Raw genomic sequence first — 25,963 nt, forward strand, 5'->3', positions numbered from 1 at the left:
GTATTTAATTTTAGTTTAATGTATTCCGCATGTCGCTTAAGAAAATATGGGATATAACTCCTACTATAAAATAAATTTTATTTTTATTACATTTAATGTGTCAACTTCGAAATAACTGTAACTTTAGTATTTATGTAGATAATGTCATAAATGTACAATATCCTAATTTCTGCTGTAGTTGATTAAATTATATAATTTTTTATCACACAAATTATTTTGCCTTTCAACCTATAAGTACGGTTTTCCATAAAAAGGGTAAAAAAAGGTAAATTTTTCATAAAATTAAACTTGAAAAATTGTTTCTCCCTTAGAGGCAATAGTAAAGATAATTGAATAGTTTAAAGGGATGTCATCTTTAATTATTTTGCTTACATAGAGTCACGTCTTATTAAGCTATCGACAATTGCTTACACAAATTATTAAGTCCAAATTTTATGTCAATGCTTGTATAAACTAGGAGCGTGTAATTGTTTTTATATAGTTTAAAATTAATAAATTTGTTTGGCCTTCGACATGTATTACTTAATTGTTTTATTTAATTAATTTATAAATTTTAAAAATAATCGATATTTTCTATAACCATGCTTTAATACGATAAATTCATTTTTATAATGAATGTATTCAAGGTATCTTTGTATTCATCATAAATGTTTGTAGTAAAAAGTTTTACGAGTATTCAGTATTTAAAACTCTGCAATACACCTGGGTTGAACGGCACACTTCTCAAGATGCAGCGATGGTGTTAGTTGTCGTTGTCTACCTTTGTATTTCCTTCTGGCCAATTGGGAAGCAGCATTTCAAGGATAGTCCAATATTAGATGAAAAAACATTTTCAAAAACATTACACTAAAAATTCATTCCGATTAAGGAACTGCATGTACAAGAGCGTGAATGTAAAAAAAAAGAGAGGAAAAAACTCTGGCCTAAAATGTGTAATTTCGGCTGCGGGGGCGGGGCTTAAGTGTTTGGATGAGTGCTGATTGGTGGACCGGGAGAGCTGTGGGCCACTGAACAGGTCTCCTCGAGAAACAATGTGCGGCGAGTAAACGGGAGTCTAAATACGTCCTAGAAGGCGTAATGACGTGTCCGAACTTCGAAGTGTCGGCCATGTGCACTTCTGGGGCCTCAAGAGTAATTGCTGACCACTCAGGGAATTGCATCGGCGTTTGGAGCGCACGAGATGTTTCGATTTACTGGATCGTAAGTCCGTCCGTGATTCACGACATATTCCTAATAGTAAATGAGTAATTAATGTTTTAAGTTCGTCATAAATTGAACCTCCAGCAGCCACGTTTAACGAGTAGCCATTTTAGCATTAAATTTTATTTCATTCATCTGATCTCAAAACCACAGTTTTGTTATTTAACCCTTAGTCCAGCCGGAGAAAAGAAAAGGACTAATCAAGGAACTTTATTTGTGGCATTCCTTTAAAAAGGGTGGGTTACACTACAAACCTGAGTATATAATGTAATCGCATTAAGAGCCCTTCCATTTTTCTCAGTTAACTACCTTAAAAATCTAACAAATTTGTTTTATGTACGTAAGTTATCGTGAACAGTAACTTAGCGAAGTTACGCATAGCATAGCATCTTGAAAGTGATGAAAGTAGATAGTGATGGTCCAAATCCCAATTTTCTCGAATACGAATCTCTAATTCAAATCCCAAAGTTTACCTCGAATATATCTTTAGAATCCGAATCGAGGTCTGAAGTATCAAAAATAAAATAATGCACAATATATAAAAAAATTAAATTACGGTGTTGAAACAGTTTACCCTTTAAATGTTTGATTGTAATTCATAAAATTAAAAGGTAAATTGCAATATATTGGGGATCAGTAAGAGGATACGTATGAATAAATAAATATTACCTAGTAAACTTCACAGGTTATCAGTGTGAAATTTATTAATTTTCTTTATATCTACTTAATAAAACGCTAACACTGACTAACTGGTAGACAATGCACAGCTTAAATCTGTGGGTCTAGATACATGAATTTTGCATAGTAGTTCCTTATACAACGTAGCTAAGCACTATGAAAGGATTTTCTTTTTAAATCATCCCCTATGGAGGTTAAATAAGGAAGTTTGTATGAAAGTTTGTCATTTTAGAAGTTCTGCTTTTAAATAAAGGTCAGTTGCATTAGCGATTATTCATAATTCATTAAAAATTAGAATCAAATACTCTGATATTTTTTTATAATCTTTTTCCTCCAAAAATCGAATCCTTTCGAATACCAAAGATTTGATGTTATTCGAGGATTCGATGTTTCGATTGACCCAACCCTAGATTGAAGTCAAAATTTTAAAAAAAAATATTTAAAACCCGCGTGTCTTAGAAACGGATTCTCTATACAAGGGCGTCGCCAGCCGATGGCTAGCCGATGGCCTAGGGGGGGGGGGGCAAGTTCTTGGAAAAGTATGTATTTTTTTGAATCTCTAGGGCTCTAGTTGGGGGGGGGGGGAACTGCCCCCTCCTCTACCCTCCCTCTGGTGCGCCCTTGTCTCTATAATAAAAAAAATTACTGATGCAGAGGCAGTTTCTTCAGCGGACACTGAAAACGGCGAGGGTCGCGTGCAGTACGATGATGAGGACACGTGCGTTCATCGTGCTGAGAGACGACGAGGAATTCGGTTTGCGTGTGGTGGAGGGACTGCTGAGGTTTGTCGGAGACCCTGTGGTTGTCGAAGACCCTGTGGTGTTTGAAGACCCTGTGGTCGCCGAAGACCCTGTGGTTGTCGAAGACCCTGTGGTTGTCGAAGACCCTGTGGTTGTTGAAGACCCTGTGGTAGTCGAAGACCCTGTAGGTTCTGAAGACCCTGTGGTTGTCGAAGACCCTGTGGTCGTCGAGACGCCGAGCGACGAGCTCAGGTCCAGGCGGCCGGCGGCGATCTCCCCTCGCAGGACCTTCCTCGCCGCGTCCTGCAGCCCGCCGAACACGAGGTCCTCGAAGCAGGACACGACAGCCTCGGAGACCTCGTGGGCCAGGTCGCCGCCAGTCAGGTTCTCCGCGTAGCTTACGTTCGTGGTGAATCCCTCCCTGCACAGGAGGGAAAAAAAATTGGTCTTCTGTAAAGTCGGTTTACGGACGATAGTTTAACGTGACGTCATAGCAAAACATTGATGAAATTATTGCATAATTTTATGAATAAAATTGAATCATTTTTATTGAATTATCACTATTTGTATGGATACAAAGAAGGAGTAAACTGAAATCTACAATTTTATTGATAAATTTGCTTTTATTTGCACTCATTAATTAAAATATGTTTATTACTTTAACGAAAAGATTATTTTAACTATAACTTTTATACGTGTTTGCTATTTAACTTCTTCCAATCTGTGTTATTCTGTTAAGGATAAGACGATTATAGGAAAAGTAGGAAACGAATGGGAGTGTTTCAAGGATGATGTGAAGGAAAATGGCTTACCCAAAACCAAGATGCAGTCAAAAATTAATGTATTTGCGCCACGGACTCTGCAGAAATGCTAGGAGGAACGGGTTAGCAAAGAGCAATGAAAATGTTACATTGAAATGCATGAAAACAGAATCACGCCACGGACTCGGTCGCAATGCTAGGAGGTTCAGGTTAGCAAAGAGCAATATAAAATGAGCGTAACGGGACACAGCGAAACGGGACAATGTGCGTAACTGGACACTTTTTCGTGCGTGCAGCCGGCGTTCATCGATTTATTAGGCGTTGTCTCGTCAAAAAAAATGTAATTTCTCCGCACTTCTACAACCAGTCGCACAAGAAAAAGTCGTAATACTACAAGAAATATATTGCAACTTTGCGCAGCACATGGCTATTGTTATTTTTTTGCAATTATGAAATAAGTATATTGAGTAATTTTCTTACGAAAATTGGCATATGATGTTATATTAGAATTTACATTTCATTCAAACTAAAAAAATTTAACAATGGAAAAGGCAATTGAATATTCAATAATTTTACTTTGTTTTTTTATTTTACTTATCTACTAATAATGTGTGCAGTTAATACTGGAAAGCTATTTGGGGACAACACAAAGCATACGTTCCCGGGTAAGAATCCGAACGCAGTATAACTGGCAACACCATTTTTTAGTGATACAGTTGTTTTCGTATAAATTTACAAAATTAAAAATATATTTGTTTTTTACCTACATGAATACTTCTGTTTCATTTACAGCGTGAAAAAATATGTGCGAAAAACGTAAAACTAGGCCCGAAAAACTTAAAACTCATAAGGAAAAACCGATTCTTATAGAAAGAGCTGTAGGAACATAAGACAACGTCTACGGTTTTCAACAATTTTTTTATGCCTTCACAATTATTTATCGTTATATTTTTGGCATTTACCTTCTTTAAGGCAAAGGTCACTCACAGAGAGATTTTGAAATATTACTAAGTAGTGTCTATAACTTTCTTATTACTGTTGTGGTAATTCTCTAAATAATGGTCTCGAAACCCCCTGAAATTGAAAGAAAAAAATTAGGGGCTTACTAAAAACTATCTCTAAGTTAAAAAAGTATAGTGGGGTACTTTCTCATACCACCCCAGCCGTAACCCCCCTCCCCAAGGGACACAATTCAGTTTAGGGAGGTAAGGTCACTCGAAATAAATACGTGTACAAACATTTAACTACACTAAACTCAAGACAATTAGACTATTTCAAACGTGCATTAACTATATTTGTAATGTAAAGACGAATGTATAACTTAAATTGGTTATAAAATCATCAGAACTTAAAATACAGGAGCAAAAAATCACACAATGAAATCTTCACGTACCAACACAATAAAATACTAGACCAAAATGGCTGCTATATTTGAGCAGTAACAGGTTGGTCTGGTTATACTTATTGCCTCTACCTGGCAGGACCTCCTTGACTTCATTCTTCATTCCGTCCCACTACCCTATTTTCCCTTAATACTCCAACGGCATCACAATGTAGGTCTACACTATTAGTATCAGAATATCGCTTTAAACTTCATTAAATAATGTACAACATTAACAAAGCAAATTTTTGAAAATTATTCGAGAGAAAAATGTTATGGTCCAAAAATTGTTGAACCAAGATGTAGTTTAACACACTTTAAACAGTATGCAGGTTCCACAATGGTTGAGTAATCACATCATTCGCTTCTTCCATTAAGGAGATCCGGGTTTGATTCCCTACAGAAAGACAACCAGAAATTTCAAAAATGTAGAAACTTTAGTGGACGTAACTTTGAGCCCGTGTGTTTCTTTGGGACACTTAAGTCTCCTCTGCCCGTATTGTACCGTTTATATTCTATACTATATATATAGTTCCTCTCATCACTGACTTAATGATCGCGTTAACGCTGTTGGCTATATAATTTTCATTGCTCTTTGCTAACCTGTTCCTCCTAGCATTGCTGCCGAGTCCGTGGCGCAAATATAATATTTTGAGTACATCTTGCTGTTGGGTAAGCCATTTTCCTGCACATCATTGATGAGTTAAGTTTCTTAAATGTATGATTCTGTGTGTTGGTTGATTTGTGTAATTCTGTGTGTTGGTTGATTTGTGTAATTCTGTGTGTGAATGATTATGTGTTTGACCATCATCTTCCAAAAATAAATGACCATACCTGTATGTATGCCCATTATCTTCCCTTATATCGTTCTGTGTTTGAATAATTTATGTCATAAGGTAGATGAATGGTCTTTACGTTTTTTTTTTGTGTTGGTGTCACCTTCATATGCAATGAAATACGAAATACATATTTTATTGTTCACTATATCTTCACACGACCCAATGTATATGGCCTTGTCAGATCAAGAGTTGCAAGTCAAGCGAAAGTATATATTTAATCAATCAACAGCAAGGAAGATTGTTGAATCACCAGAGATAAATAAAACGCTTGCAATGTATTTAAATATATAAAATATTATAATTTCAAATAAATATTTCGGTAAATATGAAATTAAAGAGTTTATTCATCATTTTTCAACGGGTGCCTTAGGCACCTTGCAGCTAACTGGTACTTTCGTCTTACACGGTTGGCAGCAGCTGGAAGCTCTTCAGCGCGGCGGTGACGGCCGCCGGGTCTGTCAGGTTGGCAACGAAGCTCAGCTCCCCGCTCAGCCTGGTGACGTTCCCGTGAACTGTCCCGGACACGTTGGCAAACGTCCTGCTGTTGGCGGCGAAGTTGAAGAAGTACTGAATAGGCAAAAGAAAAAAAACATAATTTCGGCCTTTACGTTTCACAAAAATAATCGAGGCGGAAAGAATTTTTTTTTATCTTTACTGCTTCTCGTAAATAAATACAAGTAATTTCACCGCAAAAATAAAACGTGGAAATATAGCGAAAGTTGCGAGGGATATAAATTTCAAAGCAGAAATAACAACCTCAAAGCAGTTTCCGAATGTATCCTTACGTGGTTTTCCTGAATGATCCTTCAAACGTGCACCTTAAAGGGTGCCAGCCATTTTTTTTTGTTGACCATCGAATAGTTTTAAGGAATATTACAGAATCGCTGATGCAGATTTTTTTAGTGAAAGGACGAGTTTCGTGCGTCCTTTCGTGCAGCCTTGTGGTCCTTCGGTGGTTTGAGGCTCTATATTTTGGTAAATATATTACGATAGTCTGTTGTTTAGCCAGAAAAGTGCTCTCTGCATCGATTTATGTTTATATATAGTATTATCAAATGGTTAAATTGAACGCTTAAAAATTTATAAATTGCCTGGTAAATTAGTGTGAAATGTTAATACACTGTTAAAAATTATCACTTTCAATTTACGAAGAATGCTGGTTAGACACTATCCAGGGATCTTCATAAATGTGCTAACACTGAATTAACTCACTTTGAACATGAACCAAAAGAATATATACTTGGTGTAATAACAAAACATGCAAAAACCTGTTAATATTAAAGTAAGAAAACCCTCTTATTTAGTCCACATTTGTGTTACCTTTGTTTAGAATTTTCACGAATAATCAGTTATGTGAAATTGTAAAGAATTTTTTTTTTAAGTTAGATTCTTCGTTGAAAAGCACGTTAATTTACTGTGATTTCTAACAGTGAAAACGCAAACACATGACTGCCGAAAAATATTCGTAGTACCCATGCTTCGCTACGGAATTCTACAGGCAGAACACACACTTATTTATTTTTATACATGAAGATCCCAAAATATCCTTTTCTTTTTGCTGATTTATGAATGAAGACAAACCTGTGTACCTACGTCAACTAGCAAAGCGTTTTGTGTTTAGAGATTCAATTATCATTCAGTTATTGAAAGGGTTATGGGTTCATTGTAAGTCTAAATAATTGGGCCTGAAGACGTACTTTTGTTTTGGAATATATAATGGTTAACATTTTCTCAATCCTAATTTCTAAAGAAGATTAATTTATTTTTTGGCTACAAATAATTTAAAATAACAATTTATATGCTATGCTGAAGTTAAACTACTTAATAGCTACCTGAAGGTGACTCAGGAGCCTAAAATAAGACTATAACACAAAATGTTAGCTTTATATTCATTTAAATAATCAATTTAAAGCATATTTTAAACCACTCAATAATTGGAACTTTTTTCAATCTGTTTTTGCAAGTTTATGACATACGGTGAACTTTGAAACAAAATTTAAACGCTTTGTGTACTTTTAATGTAGAGACATCTTGAACAGTCAGCAAGTGATTTATGGCTTTAATTCAGGGGCGCAACAACTAAATTTCCAAAGGGGGGTCAATATAATTTTTTATAAAGAATCATCGATCCCCTCTATTGAAGCGGGGGGTCTGGGGGTCCTCCCCCGGGAAAATTTGTATTTCAAAGTGGAAAATTGTGCTTTTTAAGCAGTTTTATTATTTAAAAATTGATTACACAAAACTTTCTTTGCCCCCGTTTGCCACCACTTCAAGGTTTCAGAAGGGGGGGGGGGGGCAATATACACATGCCCCCCCCCCTTGTTGTTGCGTCACTGCTTGAATTGGTATCAAATTGTATTTCTGAGTATTGCCTAGAATTATATTCAGTTGTATTACAGAGTATTGGCTTGAATGGATATTCAGTTGTATTACTGAGTATTAAATTGAATGGGTATTTAGTTGTATTACTGAGTATTGAATTGAATGGGTATTCAGCTGTATTACTGAGTATTGGCTTGAATGGGTATTCAGTTGCATTCCTGAGTATTGGCTTGAATGGGTATTCATTTGCATTCCTGAGTATTGACTTGAATGGGTATTCAGATGTATTACTGAGTATTGGCTTGAATGGGTATTCAGTTGTATTACTGAGTATTGGCTTGAATGGGTATTCAGTTGCATTCCTGAGTATTGGCTTGAATGGGTGTTCAGTTGTATTACTGAGTATTGGCTTGATGGGTATTCAGTTGTATTACTGAGTATTGGTTTGAATGGGTATTCAGTTGTATTACTTAGTATTGGCTTGAACGGGTGTTCAGCTGTATTACTGAGTATTGGCTTCAACGGGTGTTCAGTTGTATTACTGAGTATTGGCTTGATGGGTATTCAGTTGTATTACTGATTATTGGCTTGAATGGGTATTCAGTTTTGTTACTGAGTATTGGCTTGATAGGTATTCAGTTGTATTACTGAGTATTGGCTTGAACGGGTATTTAGCTGTATTACTGAGTATTGGCATGAACGGGTGTTCAGTTGTATTACTGAGTATTTGCATGAATGGGTATTCAGTTGCATTACTAAGTATTGGCTTGAATGGGTATTCAGTTGTATGACTGAGTATTGGCTTGAATGGGTATTCAGTTGTATTTCTGAGTATTGGCTTGAACGGGTATTCAGTTGTATTTCTGAGTATTGGCTTGAATGGGTATTCAGTTGTATTTCTAAGTATTGGTTTGAACGGGTATTCAGTTGTATTCCTGAGTATTGGCTTGAATATGTATTCAGCTGTATTACTGAGTATTGAATTGAATGGGTATTGAGCTGTATTACTGAGTATTGGCTTGAATGGGTATTCAGCTGTATTACTGCGTGGGTATTCAGTTGTATTACTGAGTATTGGCTTGAATGGGTATTCAGCTGTATTACTGAGTATTGGCTTGATTGGGTATTCAGCTGTATTTCTAAATATTGGCTTGAATGGGTATTCAGTTTCATTACTAAGTATTGGCTTGAATGGGTATTCAGTTGTATTAATGAGTATTGACTTGAATGGGTATTCAGCTTTATTTCTGAGTATTGGCTTGAATGGGTATTCAGTTGTATTACTGAGTATTGAATTGAATGGGTATTCAGTTGTGTTACTGAGTATTGGCTTGATGGATATTCAGTTGTATTACTGAGCATTGGCTTGAATGGGTATTCAGATGTATTACTGAGTATTGGCTTGAATGGGTATTCAGTTGTATTACTGAGTATTGGCTTGAATGGGTATTCAGTTTCATTACTAAGTATTGGCTTGAATGGGTATTCAGTTGTATTAATGAGTATTGACTTGAATGGGTATTCAGCTTTATTTCTGAGTATTGGCTTGAATGGGTATTCAGTTCCATTACTAAGTATTGGCTTGAATGGGTATTCAGTTGTATTACTGAGTATTGGCTTAAATGGGTATTCAGTTGTATTTCTGAGTATTGGCTTGAATGGGTATTCAGTTGTATTACTGAGTATTGGTTTGAATGGGTATTCAGTTGCATTCCTGAGTATTGGCTTGAATGGGTATTCAGCTGTATTCCTGAGTATTGGCTTGAACGTGGTGACCCGGTGGTTGTTCTCACCGCGACGCCGAGGAAGCTGACGCCCGCTGAGACGGCGGCCGCGGCGCCTCGCCTCCTGACGGTCAGCTCCGAGCTGAGCGCCAGGGTGTTCAACCCGCTCAGCCTCCCTCCGAGCAGCTTCACCGAGCCGTCCGACGTCTGGTCCAAGCAGCGCAGGAACACAATCACAGCGCAAACACTCTCTTAGGTCTATCTCTGCACGCTGTCCATCTCTACACCTGTCATTTTTACTAAGAACGCTAGTTACACATTATCTTAGTAAATGCATCGTAATCTTCGTTGAATTGCGGTTACCTAGTCCACCCTACTTCGAAATTTAATCCAAAAAAATATATACAAAGTGTCTCATAACTCAACGCCAAAACCAGTAAATCTGAAATTTTAAAAAAAATCAAAATGTAATATAGTTGTCGAGTTATAGGCTTTTACCATCCCCCACCCTCCCCATAAATTTTTAATTCTCCACCCGGCTCTCATTTAATAGAATCTGTGAATAAATATTTTTACACGCATTAATAAATAACCCTGCTATTAATATAATTTCTAAATAAAATCATACATGCAGTAGTTTCGAGGGGAAAAACTTGTAAGACTAATGTGTGAAAAAAGCAAATAATATCTTTCCCCAAAAGTATAGCATGATAGAGTTTTTTTTAATTGGTATCAATAATAGTGTTATTTATAATTGCATTGCCAAAATTTTTAGTTACAGATTTAATTTATTTGGTGCAAGGTTGGAACATAAATAATTTTGAAAAAACTGTATACAACTTGAAAACTATGATACTTATGTATTTTGGTTTCTTAAATTCACAACTGTAATTAATGTGTCTGTTAACTGTTCTCGGCTTGACGTGTTACGTTACGTATGTACGAGGCGTGTTGGGAAATTAAGTACCGTTTTGGAAAAAATCGTATAATTGTTTTCAACAAGAAATTTATTTTTACATGAAAGAGCATTTTTAAACTATTTTTCTACATAGTTACCACCATTGTTCAGACATTTGTCATAGCTGGAAACTAACTTGTATGCACCCTCTTCAAAGAAAGATGCTGCCAGTGAAGACAGTCACTGCTGAACACAGTTTTTTTGATTGTTTGTTTTCATCGTCATCGCTGTCAAAGCTCCTCCCTCCTAAAGCACGCTTCAAATACCGGAACAAATGGTAGTCTGCAGGTGTTTTTCACCATAAATCACAAAATCCTTTTTTTTCCACCATTTTTTCTGCATAAATCGCCAAAAAATTCGCCATAAATTTCACCATAAATCTCTACAAGTTGACGATGAATTTCAGCTGGCTTAACATTCTTTACGTTCAAAAAAACGCATTAAATAACGTGGGACCGGAAATCGTTTGGAACTTTTTTAACGCTCACTTAACAGGGAAGCCTTCTTTTTACAGACGAGAGAGCCAAAACCCGAAGTTCATGCTTTTTTTCCGTATCTTTTATGTAGCTATTAACCAAATCAACCTTCCACAATTTTTTAAAGTATTTATAATGTAGCTAACCTAACCTAATTGACCATTAGTATCGTTTTATCAACACCGCCATATTTATTTACAATGAACAAAAAAAAACGAAGATGCACGATCGGGCGTTTGGCTCTCTCGTCTGTGAAAAGAAGGATTCCCCACATAACACACGTGAACACAACACATCCCGGCTGTAATGGCGTCAGCGGACAGGCTGAGACACGTGTGCGCATGCGCGGAGCTGCAACACTACCGATGCGGTGGCGGTGAAACGAAACGGTACTTACTTTCCGGCTTAAGGTGGGTTTACGATTGAAAATTAAGAATTAAGACTTAGTCGTGTATTTACCATATGACTCTATGTAAACTAGTGGAATGGTTTATGATTGTCGTGTGTGAATTTTGACGGGTCGTGTGCGAACCATATGATGACTTAAAACTTAACAGAAATGGTTATATTTTATATTTTTAGTTAAGACTTAAGGGAAGCGACCAATCACAACAAACTGGAACCTTTCAACCGGAAGTTTATGTCTTATTATTGGACCGAGCGAGGCAGTATTTTGGGTTGAATTCGTATATTTATCATTTGTAATCATCATCCATTTCGAAAAATAGATATCCCATTTGTTAATAACCTATTTAATACCTGCTTCTCCGTTTCGAACAATGGCCGACCATGTGTTTTGTGCTGTGATTGGTTAGAATTAACGACTTCTATGTCAATCATAAACTGGAAAATGTAGTTTTGACTTAATCGCGTGCTCGATGTTAAGTTATAATTCTTAAGGAAATCAATCGTAAACCCAGCTTTACTTTCCGGACACGCCTCGTATAAGAAAAACATTCCAAAACTGTAGTAATGACAACTGCAAAATAAAAATTTATCATTTCTTCCACTTGTATGCCTGCCGTGTTTATACCGAAAAATAAAACCTGGATGTTCAAATACGGTGTCGTTTCTGTAAAGACACAGTTATACGAAATTATGAAGGGCGCTTCGTTTATTTGTGAGAAATTCTTCGTTGAATATTCCGTTATTTTACTGTTTTCACCGACACCTGAGTCAGTTTCACGAGATTTGATTTTCAAAGTGTCGTTTTGCTTGTTAAAGGGTTGTTTATTAACTAATTATTCACTTCTGTGTTTTTGTTAGTGATTTTGTCAACAGACTTAAGCTACACTAATTCAAACATTTCTGAAACGTCAGGGAATTATTTACAACTAGCTGCGCTCCACGGTTTCACCCGCGGTTTCACAGTTACATTTAAATTAAAACAAATTCCATTTCGAGTCGGAATCCCGCTCGAGTCCGACACGCACTTGGCAAAAGTTTATTGCTAAAAAAAACTCGAAGTAGTAGGGTTAATTTAAATTATATCACACTACACATTAAAACTCGTTTCAGACAAGAATCATAATGCACTTCCTTAAAAATATGTGCGTGTATCAGTGAAGAGACCGTTACTTTGAAAGAATAATTTTAAAAATCATAAATTGAGCATTAATATATTTCGAGATGTTATACTTACTTTCAAACATTAAAAAAAACAGAGGGGAAATGTTTATTTCCTTATCGTATTTAAATGCATTACCCACGCTTTTTCATGCGTCAAGCCGTTCGGTTAAAAAAAAAAGTTTCCAAAATCCTACCTGATACAGCTCTTCCTCTTCTCCTGGTACGCCGTAAGGTTTCGGGTTCTGAAGTGCGAACTGGCGGTCCGTCTTGTTCAACAGAATGTCGAACAAATTGTTGAAACAAGTAGTCAGGGAGTCTTTCGACGCTGATTTTTCGCCAGCGACCAAAGGCTTTGTGTCTGCTTCTGAAGTTGGGTGGTTAGCGTAACTGAAGAAAATTTTCCTCGTGCTGGTTTTGTTATTTCTATATTTTTCAGTGGTGCGTGTAGTGCCACAAGAAATATCTCTCCCGCTGGGTTTTACACCTTCGTGACTTGTGTTTTCCCTTGGGGCGAGATAAATGTTGACGGTCCGATTTATTGTGGGCTCGCTGTGATAAATTCCCGCATGGCCGAAAATTGCATCTTTTAAAGATGTACTTTTACTGACGAGCTTGTTGGGCGCTTGCCGAGTTTGGCATTGTTCGCAATCGATTCTCTCCGGAGAGCTGGCGTTGCATGTGCCGGAACTCACGTTGAAACTCATGTTCGCGAGTGTGCTGTTCAACAAGTTCACGAAACGACGTTCGAGAAACGGAAATATCTCTTTCTCCAACATGTTCTCGATGGCGACGGATACGTCCTCTGAGAATCGGCCGTATAGGTTGACTAAAGACGCTTCGTCCACTTCCAGCACTCTGAAAAATTAGGACAGTAAAAATTATTAATTTTTTTTTTGCAAATTTATTGAATTTAAATAGGCTTTGAGAAACATACAGAGGAGTACATGTAGGACGGAAAAAAAAATTTTTATTCATTTGTTTGTGTTAACCATTATAAAATTTTTTATAAAAATATGTTCACAAAATTATGGTTACTTTTATACTTGTAATTTGCTACAGTTAGCATAATATACTGGATGTACCTTGAGATTCATTAAAATTTGGCTAATACGATAATAACCGATTCATAGATATATGCAGTGTAGTATTATCAGACCGTATGGTTGGGCATCAAAATTTCGTTGCTCCAAGCCGACATATAAACGCTCAGAAGTGTTTCCCCTTTGCTTCCACACACCAGGCCACACGCCCCATGTACCGCACGTGTTCCTCTGCGTAACAGCGCAAGGCTGTCTTTAACTGCAGCAGAGGCATGCGTGATACGTGTTTGTGCAGTCCTTTGGATGCCACAATCCATCCATTAATACATATACACAGTAAGTAAGCAATTGAAATGCATTGATAATTTGTCTCCGGCAATAGTTCGCTAATTTTTGTGACGTGCTAGCCGCACCCGCGATTTCACACGCGGTTTTGCATTTAATGAAAAATGGAAAACCGGTCAAGTGTGAGTCGGACTCACACACCAACGGTTCCGCACCATCACACTATGCAACGCTTAGCTCGAGTCAGACTTGCTCTTGGCCAAAATTTTATTATTTGCTGTTATGCTTTAGAGCTTGGACTATAATCACACTCAGATTGACTAATGCATGTATTACCGTTTTACGATAAAACTAAAATGAACCAACAGTCGAAAAAAAAAATTCAGTTACAACCGATTTGTTGGAAGACATTTCGCGCACGTTTCAAGAGGTACTAATGTTACAGTATGATACAGGGAACCTCAACGTGGGGTAAAAAGACTGTTATAGCTTCGGGGTGTTTTGATAGCCAATAATTTACTTTAATACGTCTGTAAACACTGTTTCGAGACTTACTGTTTTCTGCGTATATGTAGAGATATTTTGTCTCTAGTGCTAATACTATCTTGCAGGAACCTTCTTTTTTTTCTGAATGAAGGTATTCATATTTTTTTAAATGGATGAAAAGAACCTCATCAAATTTTAAGCTGTTACGTTTTAATGACTTTTTAGTGATGTTGGTCATTCCACAAAAACAGGCAATTTGTTGGAATGAAATGTAGCCTATGTGTTAAAACAGCGTGAAGAAATAACAAAAATACTCACTCACAAACTTCTGTAAACCCTAGGAAAAACGTGACGGACGCACCAAACGATAGCGCATTGAAATTGCAAGGCAATGTCATCTATTTACGAATTTCAGAACTAAACTGTTATTTAGCACCGTTGATTCGCTAGCCGCTGCGAGCTCCACTAAGCGGACGGGTCTCGCCAAGGAGAAGAATATGAAGTTTCCAAACCTTACTGTATAACCATGTGGCAGACATAGATTTATGACAAACACTCACTGTTTGTTTATCTGTGACCTATGATTTTCTTTTATAAAAATGAATTCACCCCTTTTTTCACTCCATTAAGGATGGAAATTGATAGTGATACGTATAATATGAGATAATCCAAGTTATGAGCTAGCTATAATCTCAAAAATTGGGTGTGGCTGTGTTACGGACACGGCCGTGTGTTGTATGTGAATACGTGTACGTATCAGGTAGTATTTTCTATACAGAATATAAAATACGCTATTTTATGTATGTTATAATCATGTTTGAACACTAAGAAGTCGCGTATAGGCCGACATGATATAATTTTTATTTTAACACAATATATATTCACTGTAACTATTTAACACTAATGTTTTATATGTGCAATCAATATATTTTGACGAAATCTGACGATTGAAACCAGGTGCGCAACAACTAAATTTCCAAAGGGGGGCAATATACCTTTTTATAAATAATCATCGATCCCACCTATTGAACGGGGGGGGGGGGGGGTCCTCCCCCGGGAAAATTTGTATTTCAAGGTAGAAAATGGTGCTATTTAAGCAGTATTATTATCTAAAAATTTATTACACAGCACTTTCTTTTCCCCCGTTTGCCCACACTTCAAAGTTTCAGGAGGGGGGGGGGGGGACAAACGCCCTTGCCCCCCTGTTGATGCGCCCCTGACTGAAACTCAAAATAACGTCGTAGCTTCTCCGAGTCAAAAGTTATACGAAATGGAAATCTCGAAACGCAGCAAAATGACTTCAAAATGGCTGTGCTTCCCCCTCCACCACGCGCGATGCGTCACAGTCCTCACTTAGCGTAACGAATTCTTCAATCCTTTAGCTATCCAGTGGTGTAATTAAAATTTTTGGATGGAGATGATAGATGTGTAGCTACAACACCAAACTGTATCCCCCGATTTTGTTATCACTTTTTTTTGACGTGACGTCTAATAAATCTATGAACGCCGGCTGCACGCAAGAAAAAAGATGACTCAATGTCCCGTTACGCACATTGTCCCGTTACGCACATTGTCCCGTTACGTTTAGTCCCATTACGCTCATTGTATGCTTGCGCCGCATCTATCTCTCTTCCACTCGATTGGAATAACCATCCATTTGACTTTTTCGAGGCACATCAAACTTGAAACACTCCCATTCGTTTTCTACTTTTCCTATCATCGTCCTATCCCTAACAGAATAACACAGATTGAAAGAAGTTAAATAAATAGCAAACATCTATAAAAGTTATAGTTAAAATAATCTGTTCGTTAAAGTAATAAACATATTTGAATTAATGAGTGCAAATAAAAGTAAATTTATCATTAAAATTGTAGATTTTATTTCACTTCTTTGTATCAATACAAAATAGTGATAATTCAATAAAAATGATTAAATTTTATTCATGAAAGTATGCAATAATTTCATCAATGTTTTGTTATGACGTTGTCACGTTAAACTAACGTCCGTAAACCGACTTTACAGAAAACCAATTTTTTTTCCTGGTTGAAGATTTTCATATTTTGTAAAATGTATAAGAAAGAACCTCTACATCTATGGCATGACGGTTGAAACTCGACCTCACCCGGGCCCGCTCAACTGCAGGCTGCGCGCGCAGGCCGTGACGTGTGAGGTGTTGCTGACGTCAGCAGCGACCACCAGCCGCCCGCGGAGGTCGAACAGCGAGCCGTACAGGCAGCCCGACGCGTGCGGGATGCTGCCGCTGTCGATGGAGAAGTCGTACGTGAACTGCAAACCATAGATGTCGCACACACACCAGTTGACACGCGTGCTGCAGCCACAGATGTGATGTGCACCATTAACACGCGTAGAATTCCCGAGAGAGTAGGGAAATACACAGATGGAGCATGAGTAGGGACACCTGTATTTCGCGAATACATTTCGTGTCGAGGTATTTCACAAAATACTGTAGGTTTTCTCCTGTGGTTATTGGCTGAGGTCGGTGAGAGGTGTCGTCCCACTCTTGACGGGGCCAATGAGAATGTGGTCACCGTACTGCTGCACCCTCACAACTTGCCATGACTCTTAGAAAAAGCTACAGTGTTTTGTGAAATACTTTGACACGAAATGTATTCGCGAAATACAGGTGTCCCTAAGCACGAGGTTCAACTCTGGACGAGAAGCATTTCAGTGTACTACACACACCAATACAGCAACCATTTTTTTACAAGTTTATTAGCTGTACCTGTACTGGAGGTTAAATTGGAGATAAATGTAAACTCCTATCATTACATTTGTATTGTGGAGATTCGTTTGGGACTTTTAATATATATAATTATATAAACCAGTACTATTTGTATCTAATTTTCTTCCGAACAGTTTAACTAAGTTCATTAAAAAAAAAAACAGGCTAGAACCGCTGGTATAAATATATACAAACTTCTGCCAAATTGGTATGTGAAATTCATTAAAGAAAATTTGTGGAATAATATGGTTTTGCGTATGAAGGCCAATGCTCCATCTGTATCCTTTCCTAAATTCTGGTAATGTATCAACCTTAGATGTGATACACACCAGTAACACAAGTATTGCCAACATAGATATATATACACCAGAGACATGGATAGCCTTCAGTTCACAGGGATCAAAGCCAAAACCACAACCCGAGCAGTTCCGAAGTTAACCGAAGTAAATGTTAGGTTAGGTTAGTTTCGGTCATTTTATTAAAATATATTTTTTTTCAGGAAGATAGGGTAGGTTCGGTTATTGTAAATGAAATAAAAGTGGTGTGTTGCCTGACTTGCCTCCCCTCGCTCCTGAGCACAACGAGCTGTGTGTTGCCTGACTTGACTCCACCTCGCTCCTGAGCACAACGAGCTGTGTGTTGCCTGACTTGACTCCACCTCGCTCCTGAGCAAAACGAGTTGTGTGTTGCCTGACTTGACTCCACCTCGCTCCTGAGCAAAACTAGTTGTGTGTTGCCTGACTTGACTCCACATCGCTCCTGAGCAAAACGAGCTGTGTGTTGCCTGACTTGACTCCATCTCGCTCCTGAGCACAAAGAGCTGTGTGTTGTCTGACTTGACTCCACCTCGCTCCTGAGCACAAAGAGCTGTGTGTTGCCTGACTTGACTCCACCTCGCTCCTGAGCACAAAGAGCTGTGTGTTGCCTGACTTGACTCCACCTCGCTCCTGAGCACAAAGAGCTGTGTGTTGCCTGACTTGACTCCACCTCGCTCCTGAGCACAAAGAGCTGTGTGTTGCCTGACTTGACTCCACCTCGCTCCTGAGCACAAAGAGCTGTGTGTTGCCTGACTTGACTCCACCTCGCTCTTGAGCACAAAGAGCTGTGTGTTGCCTGACTTGACTCCACCTCGCTCCTGAGCACAAAGAGCTGTGTGTTGCCTGACTTGACTCCACCTCGCTCCTGAGCACAAAGAGCTGTGTGTTGCCTGACTTGACTCCACCTCGCTCCTGAGCACAAAGAGCTGTGTGTTGCCTGACTTGACTCCACCTCGCTCCTGAGCACAAAGAGCTGTGTGTTGCCTGACTTGACTCCACCTCGCTCCTGAGCACAAAGAGCTGTGTGTTGCCTGACTTGACTCCACCTCGCTCCTGAGCACAAAGAGCTGTGTGTTGCCTGACTTGACTCCACCTCGCTCCTGAGCACAAAGAGCTGTGTGTTGCCTGACTTGACTCCACCTCGCTCCTGAGCACAAAGAGCTGTGTGTTGCCTGACTTGACTCCACCTCGCTCTTGAGCACAAAGAGCTGTGTGTTGCCTGACTTGACTCCACCTCGCTCCTGAGCACAAAGAGCTGTGTGTTGCCTGACTTGACTCCACCTCGCTCCTGAGCACAAAGAGCTGTGTGTTGCCTGACTTGACTCCACCTCGCTCCTGAGCACAAAGAGCTGTGTGTTGCCTGACTTGACTCCACCTCGCTCTTGAGCACAAAGAGCTGTGTGTTGCCTGACTTGACTCCACCTCGCTCCTGAGCACAAAGAGCTGTGTGTTGCCTGACTTGACTCCACCTCGCTCCTGAGCACAAAGAGCTGTGTGTTGCCTGACTTGACTCCACCTCGCTCCTGAGCACAACGAGCTGTGTGTTGTCTGACTTGCCTCCACCTCTTCGAAGAAGACATCCGTGGTCACCACAGCCTCGTCGCCGTCCACTTGCACCGTGCAGTCTCCATTTCGCGACATGTTCTGGAGGTTCTGCAAGTGTCCGTGGTCCAGCAGCACCCAGCCGTCGTCGTCCTGGAAAAAACGTCGGCGACTCTATTCGTGTCGTAGGACTGTTCTGCTAAACATTTAAAAACATCTGTACTATGTGCGTTTCACCAGATATTAAAGTTATTTTAAAAAGTTCATATTTTATTTTAAAATAAATATTACAATTCTCCTTCGAAGTATGAACCTTGGGAAGATACACAGTGGTTTATGCGATTTTCGCCTTTATACAATGTAATCGGCGACGTCTTTTTTTTTTCCTGTAAGTATCCGGAGAAGATTTCGTTACAGCCTGTTGAATGCGTTTGATTTTCCCCTTGAGATCCAATTCGACAGAGCAACTTCACCACACTCGGTTTTGATCATTTCCACCGTTTACGGTCCAAACTTATGGAGTTTCACGGATAACTTTAATTGCATCGCTCTGTTCGAGGGAAAAGCTGAAACCTTGCCTTGTGACGACCAGAAAATAGAACACACAAGCGTTATATTTAAATTACTCGTCTGAAGGTCACATAGCTACCTGTGGGTAGCCGAAATCTCTACCTGAGGACACATACCCCCCCCCCCCCCCCCCTTCAACTAGGTCTCGATGTAACTCGCCGCAGCGCCTTTTGGACAGTACTTGGATCATTCTCATTACTTTTGGAACGCACCTTGTATGTTCCGGAGACATAAGATTTCCTCTATGTAATAACGCGAAAGTGCAGTTAATTAAATGGACAACGCTGTGTTGAACTTTACAAGTTATTTTTCTCTTTTTGAAACGATAATATTTCTGAGCGTAGCATTGTCTACATTAAAGGCCAAACTTCTGAATTACAGTAAAGTCTCCAGCTAAACTTTAACCTGACCACACAGCGAATCCGAAATTGAAATCTGTTTAAGTGATATGCAATGTTTGCTAGCAAATAATTTGATAATAAATCTGTTAATTACTTTTTTTATATGTTTTAGCTATTTTACTGCATAATATTTTTGTAATTCTTTTTAACATTCAAAGCATAGCGTAGGTCTATTATGGACTGAAATGTCTGGAAAGTGTGCAGTTATCAGTTATTTGAAAGAAGTTTATTTTAGTAGTTGGATAGGTCTGAATTTTTTTAACTTCTGTATTATTTATATATATACTATTGTATTGATGTAACAGTATTTTATTATCGTGTGTAAATGATAATTAATAATACCCAATTCCGTGGCTAATATTTTGAAATTGCCCGTAATATGCGTTTGTATTTTTATTTTTTAGATATTATTTTCTCAATGCCTTGTAATATTATGAAGATATCAGTAGTCAATTTACATACTCTTAATTTTGTCGCAGTATCGAATTGCAAAGAGGTTCAGCAGCTTTTTGTTATAATGCACCACGTCTGTTTTAATATTGTGATTTTGAAACCTATCATTATTATTGACGATTTGGAATATATTATTATGAATAAATGCGTGTTCATAGTTAAAAACCTCCTCTATCATTTCGAGTTTTGACTCGAGACTCACTTAGTTTACAGGTCAAGGCAACACTATAAGTTACACATTAAAGTTTTTAAAAAGCTGTGGCCGGCAGGGCCACATTTTTACTTGTAATTTATTTTTGTTGCTGGTCTCTAGTTTTATATGGTTTTTTATTTCACGTATTTTTACGCCTTTTTTAATTAATGTTAATTTATCTGTAAATTTTTTTAATTATATTTGTTTCTGTTAATTAGTTATACGCCGTTTGGTAGCTATCGATTATGAGTTTAAGAATATCGATTGTGTTTTACGTAAATACCACTTGGCGAGCGCCCGGCGGTTGGCTGATGACGTCAGACATTCGGCTTGCCGGGAAGAAAAAATCAGCTGGGGCCGAGAGAGTGTGGCGAGCGACCGTCGAAGAGAGAGCCATGTGACGGCGCGGACTGGTGTGCCGGATGGCAACGGGCGACGAAGAGTATTGGGATGGAGGCTCCACGCTGGGTGACAGGGCAATGGTTTGCCCTGTGATACTGGACTTATCAAGGTAAAGAGAGGCCGCAATTTTGATTTTTACCCTCGTGGTACTGCAGTGGTTTTTGGCAAACCTAGTGAACTGTGTATTTTCCCATACTAAATTTTATTTGGACGGAACTTTTATTAGCCAGTTTGGTGAAGAGGCCCATTTGTTTTCACACGTTGTTCCAGTGTGGGATTTTCTTAAAAAAGGTCGCCCGTTTGCCTGTAGTTGCCATAAAAGTATAAGTTTGGAAGAAACGAACATTTTGCAATTTGTTTTTGAGACTTTGTCATCGGAATTTGCATACTTAAAGTTGGCTTTAGCTAATATAATCAGCTTGTGCAGTATTATTAAAAGTATGCGATCGGTATTGGACTACATGCGCAGCCTGATGTTGGTTGGTGCGGCCATTCTACGTTTTTATGAAATCATTGGCAAGTTAATAAAGGAGTAAGACTTTATTTGAAGTATATGATAAATACTTCTGTGGTAACATAGTTATATGTTATGTGAAGAGTTTTTGCTACATTTCCCTTAAAAATAAGATAATTTTTTTTTGATCATCGTTCACGCCTTTGTGAATTCGTACCTATGGCCCGGCGTAGCATTAGACTCTGGAGTTGGTGAGGAAGGTCAGGAAGCCAGCGCACGCCTAGGATATTAACTTTGTTTTTTGGCAAGTCTTTTGCAACGAACATCTGAAGAAAGACTAAACCGTTGATTGAGAGTTTAAGAACTTTATTTAAATAATTTGTTTGTACTTCAGTATTATTTTTGTAGATTTTTTTATATATTTGTATTGATTGTCTTATTTGATTTTTGGTATTAGGGCAGTCAGTAAATTTTGATATTTTATAGTGGCCACGCCTCACGCCCTTATATATTTTTATACTTGTTGTTATCAGTATTTATATTTTTACGATTTTTTAAAAGGTTATTGTTAGTATCGCAAATGGGGATAAGATGCTGCCATTATTAACGTCAGCTTTTGTAACTAAGCATGTATGGTTATGTATAGTAAAAATTATTTTTGCAAATTTCTATTTTTTAATAACATACGTCCAAAGTCTTGCCTCTTGTTTGTTTAATGGTTACTCTGCTATTATATCCTTTGATTTTTTTGGCCTGACCCCTGGGCAGTGGTGTGGGGAATTTATATTGTTTAGCTTTTTATGCCTGGTTTTAATATTTATTTTTTCCCTTCGCGCCCAGAGTGAGTCGGGGACGCAACCCCTCTTCCAATTAAGGAGGAAGAAGGGTTACAAAGCCCAAGTTTTTAAATTGACTGAATTTCGAGATTCCCGTAATGTATAAGACCGAACGGAAGATTAGAGAAACAGTTAAGCCTGGTAAAATAAAACTGTAATTATAATAGTTCTGACCACCTTTACAAGAGTCTCTTCAGCGCTGGGAACGGTGTAGAATTCCGGCCAGGCTCCATTGGCTTTTTCGCAGACGTCATTCAGGAACTTGTGGAACTCTGAAATCAACCTGCGCAGAAAAAATACACAGCCCAAAAACATGTGATATTATAATAATAATCACCGAGAGTACCATTGTACGGAATTCATTACTTTTAAATAAAAAGAGAATTTTGTCACTAAATTAAAAATATCTCTAAAAAATGTATAGAATACTGTAATAATAAAATAACATTTTGGTAAGTAATAACAATAAACTTAGGGTATTTTATTCATTCTCATCGAACAAAGATCCATAAAAAAATGGGGAAACAATTGTGAAACAGTAGAATTACGTTTTTTTTTTTTTTTGTTATTTCACGTTATCATTTAGTTTGCAAAGTCTTTTGTTCTGACAAGTTTTTTTCCAACAGTACACCCTAAATTTATTGTGAGAAAGTGTTAAGCAGCACATGTGGTATTTTTAATATTTTAACATTTTCCTGATACCATTTATATCACACCAGATGTACTTTCGGCCTTTTGAATATTACATGAAATTTTCTTGCAACAATTAAATAATTAAATATATTTTATTACTAGTGTAGTTTGATTCCTCCGAGCCGTGAATTCGGAGTGGTGGAGGTGGCAGTGGCAGTGACCTTGACCTTTAACCCGGTCATCATCTTGGTTCCGTCATCTTGTATCAATAATTTTGGATCCACCGTCTTGGATTCCGTCATCTTGAAACTGCCATCTTAGCTTCCGACATTTTGTTTTGCCACAATTTTCAATTATGATGTAACATTTTCACTTCACGTTACAGTAGCTATCTTTTATTCTACAACGTTGCAATTTTCGTTATGGTTGCTATCTTGTATTCTAGACTGATGCACTTTTCGTTATGCCTGCTATATTTCCTTTTGACTCTTGAATTCTGACATCATGTTAAATTATGATGGCAAGTCCACCATCTTGTAGCTGATGACACAACCACTTTTTCTATTGTAACATCATCTCCGCCATCTTGTTTTCATCTGCTGAAGGCCGCCAACTTGAACTCTGTCAGCTTTGTTTTTGGTGTTTGTTCCTAGAGAACACCAACATCGCGCTGTCTCAGTCACATAAAGTTGATGTTCCTTTACTTACATGGGCTGTTATGGTCCTTATCGACATATTAAATTAAATGTTTCATACGAAGTACATTGGAAGCACTGTGATTCGAACCATGACAACTTTGATCCCTAGGTTAGAAAACAAGCTCCTTTAATCGCACGGCCAATAAGACATTTACCAGACTGAGAATTAAAAAAGGAATATAAAATAACACGTATATTTGGAACTGTAAATATTTTGAATTCGAAGAAATAATAGCATCACCTGTTATAATCAGAACTATCAGCTTTTATTTTTCAATACTCGTTACCAGGAGCACTAGTGTCATGTAGTTCACACATCGTATGCTAGAAAGCGCTGCCGCCATCTCGGATCCCACCATCTTTTTTTATCCAAAAAATCGGCAAAAAATTTAAAATTTATAAATATAGGCCTAATTAATCAAATGTGAGTGATCCCGACATTTGTAAATTATAACGTCACGTCCGCATCTTGAAATTCGTAATTATTGTCCAAAAAATTCGGAAATATTTAAAATAAAATTAAAATATTTAAATACAATTTTATAAAATTTTCACTCAAAAACGCACTTACACCTTTGAATCCCTGTTTAAACACAGTGAGAACAAAAAAATGGTAATGGAATCTTCCTCCATGGAAGCCACCGACAGACTGATCTACCACTAATGCCCAGAATAGACATGTCGCCAGCCATTGTTTCACAGATCTACAAGCCGAACTCATCTGTCTCTCTCGGTACCTGATCCGCGAGGGCATACCCGAGTAAGAGAAGTGAAGTGGTCTTTTACATGTCCGAGTTAGGAAAATCATGAATTGATGTAAGTGTTTGGACATACGCCATTGCTAAGCACATGAATGTCTGTAGAAGAGAACTACAAAAAACCCAAAAACAAAAACACAAATTAGGCAAAAAATTTCTTTTGTCAACGGGATATAAACACCACATAATATTCCATAACAGGAATACGGTCAACAAACAAAGAAAAAAAGACTAAGAGAACGAAAAAAAACAACACAAATTTTCGTTCTGTTAGTCCATTTTTCTTTGATTTTCTTTGTTTGTTGACCATATTCCTGTAATGGAATATTATGTTGTGTTTATATCCTGTTGACAAAAGCAAGTTTTTGCTTAATTTGTGTTTTTGTCTTTTGGGTTTTTTTTTTGTTTTCTTCTACAGACATACATGTGCTTAGCAATGGCGTATGTCCAAAAGCTTACTTCAAGTCATGCACTCCCATTGCACAAATCTTTCAAATATAATAGGAAAAACATATTTCCAGATATGGCCACGGGCTCCGGGGGAGCCAGGAAACGGTTACACCGTTTCAAACCGCGGCATGGTTCTGACAGCTGAACAGCTACGTCGAGATGTTGAGGATGCCCGTCTCAACTTCTGGCGCCACTGAAACAGCCGCGTGTACCCCCAGGTAGCTGACTACCAGCGCTTATCGTCAGTCAAGTCTCACGCGGTCTACAAAACCACGCACATCCACTCCCCCCAACCCCCCCCCCCCCCGTTAACTATTCCCGTCAGGGCAAAAACCCAAAATCCCCTCTACTCCACCATTTTTGTTCATACAACAAAATTAAAAAATTGCATTGGCCATACACGCCTACTTACAAATTTTTTATGAAAATACAGTAGAAGTTCTAAATTTATCGCCGGACAAAGTCACATCCCCGCATACGTACAAACGTCAAGCGCATTATTACATGTAGAGATCTCGGTCGATTGACGCACATCAAAATGTTCAAACTGTAGTGAATGACTGTAGGGGCAGGCATTTTTCGCGAAAAGATCTGAACACGTATTAGACTGCAACAAGGTATACCCGCACCTGTGGTCACTTCCTTGTGATTGGCGGCCGTCTGCGAGAGAAGTCGTTGCCTTGCTTGAGCCACTCAGGACGCGTTTACTTCCGCACTGAATCATTGTGATTCGTGTTGTTACAATCGATACGTACCTGGGAGAAACTCTACCAATCACGAAACACAGACGATGCTACGGTGTTTTAACTTTCATCTAGTCTCGGAATCTTTTTTGCGAAATCTGCATGCCCCTATGACTGAGTATTTTTTTTTTCAAACGCTGGGCGTGGGTCATCTGTGATCTCAGACAGTGGGTGGTTGTTAAAAGTGCTTTCTAAACCTTCGATGGGGACTTACGGGTCAATCAGAGCAGCCGAGCTGATCAGGGGCACAGTCGCACAACAGCACAGAAGTGTTAGCAGCTTCATGTCCGCCGCTGCTGATACCGGGCTC

At 38.3% G+C, this 25,963-nt stretch overlaps 1 protein-coding gene across 1 annotated transcript; it reads right to left on the minus strand.

The window, feature by feature from the left end:
• Positions 1-1,881: 1,881 nt before the first annotated feature.
• Positions 1,882-25,963, minus strand: LOC134540338 (uncharacterized). Its single transcript, XM_063383001.1, has 8 exons — positions 25,868-25,963; positions 22,549-22,654; positions 19,078-19,215; positions 16,583-16,746; positions 12,843-13,503; positions 9,715-9,852; positions 6,003-6,166; positions 1,882-3,039 (listed from the first exon to the last, which is right to left on the minus strand). Exons 1-8 carry the CDS (start codon positions 25,936-25,938, stop codon positions 2,544-2,546), a joined length of 1,938 nt encoding a protein of 645 aa, XP_063239071.1. The 5' UTR covers positions 25,939-25,963; the 3' UTR covers positions 1,882-2,543.

Source organism: Bacillus rossius, chromosome 16 (assembly GCF_032445375.1).
Source record: "Bacillus rossius redtenbacheri isolate Brsri chromosome 16, Brsri_v3, whole genome shotgun sequence".
Lineage (NCBI taxonomy): Eukaryota > Metazoa > Arthropoda > Insecta > Phasmatodea > Bacillidae > Bacillus > Bacillus rossius.

Excerpts from the sequence above, each read along its gene's own strand:
- LOC134540338 (XM_063383001.1), bottom strand. The coding sequence starts at position 25,938 with ATGAAGCTGCTAACACTTCTGTGCTGTTGTGCGACTGTGCCCCTGATC. Across the intron at positions 22,655-25,867 it reads TCGGCTGCTCTGATTGACCC|GTTGATTTCAGAGTTCCACA; the intron begins GTAAGTCCCCAT and ends TTTTCTGCGCAG. Across the intron at positions 16,747-19,077 it reads TCTTCTTCGAAGAGGTGGAG|TTCACGTACGACTTCTCCAT; the intron begins GCAAGTCAGACA and ends TATGGTTTGCAG.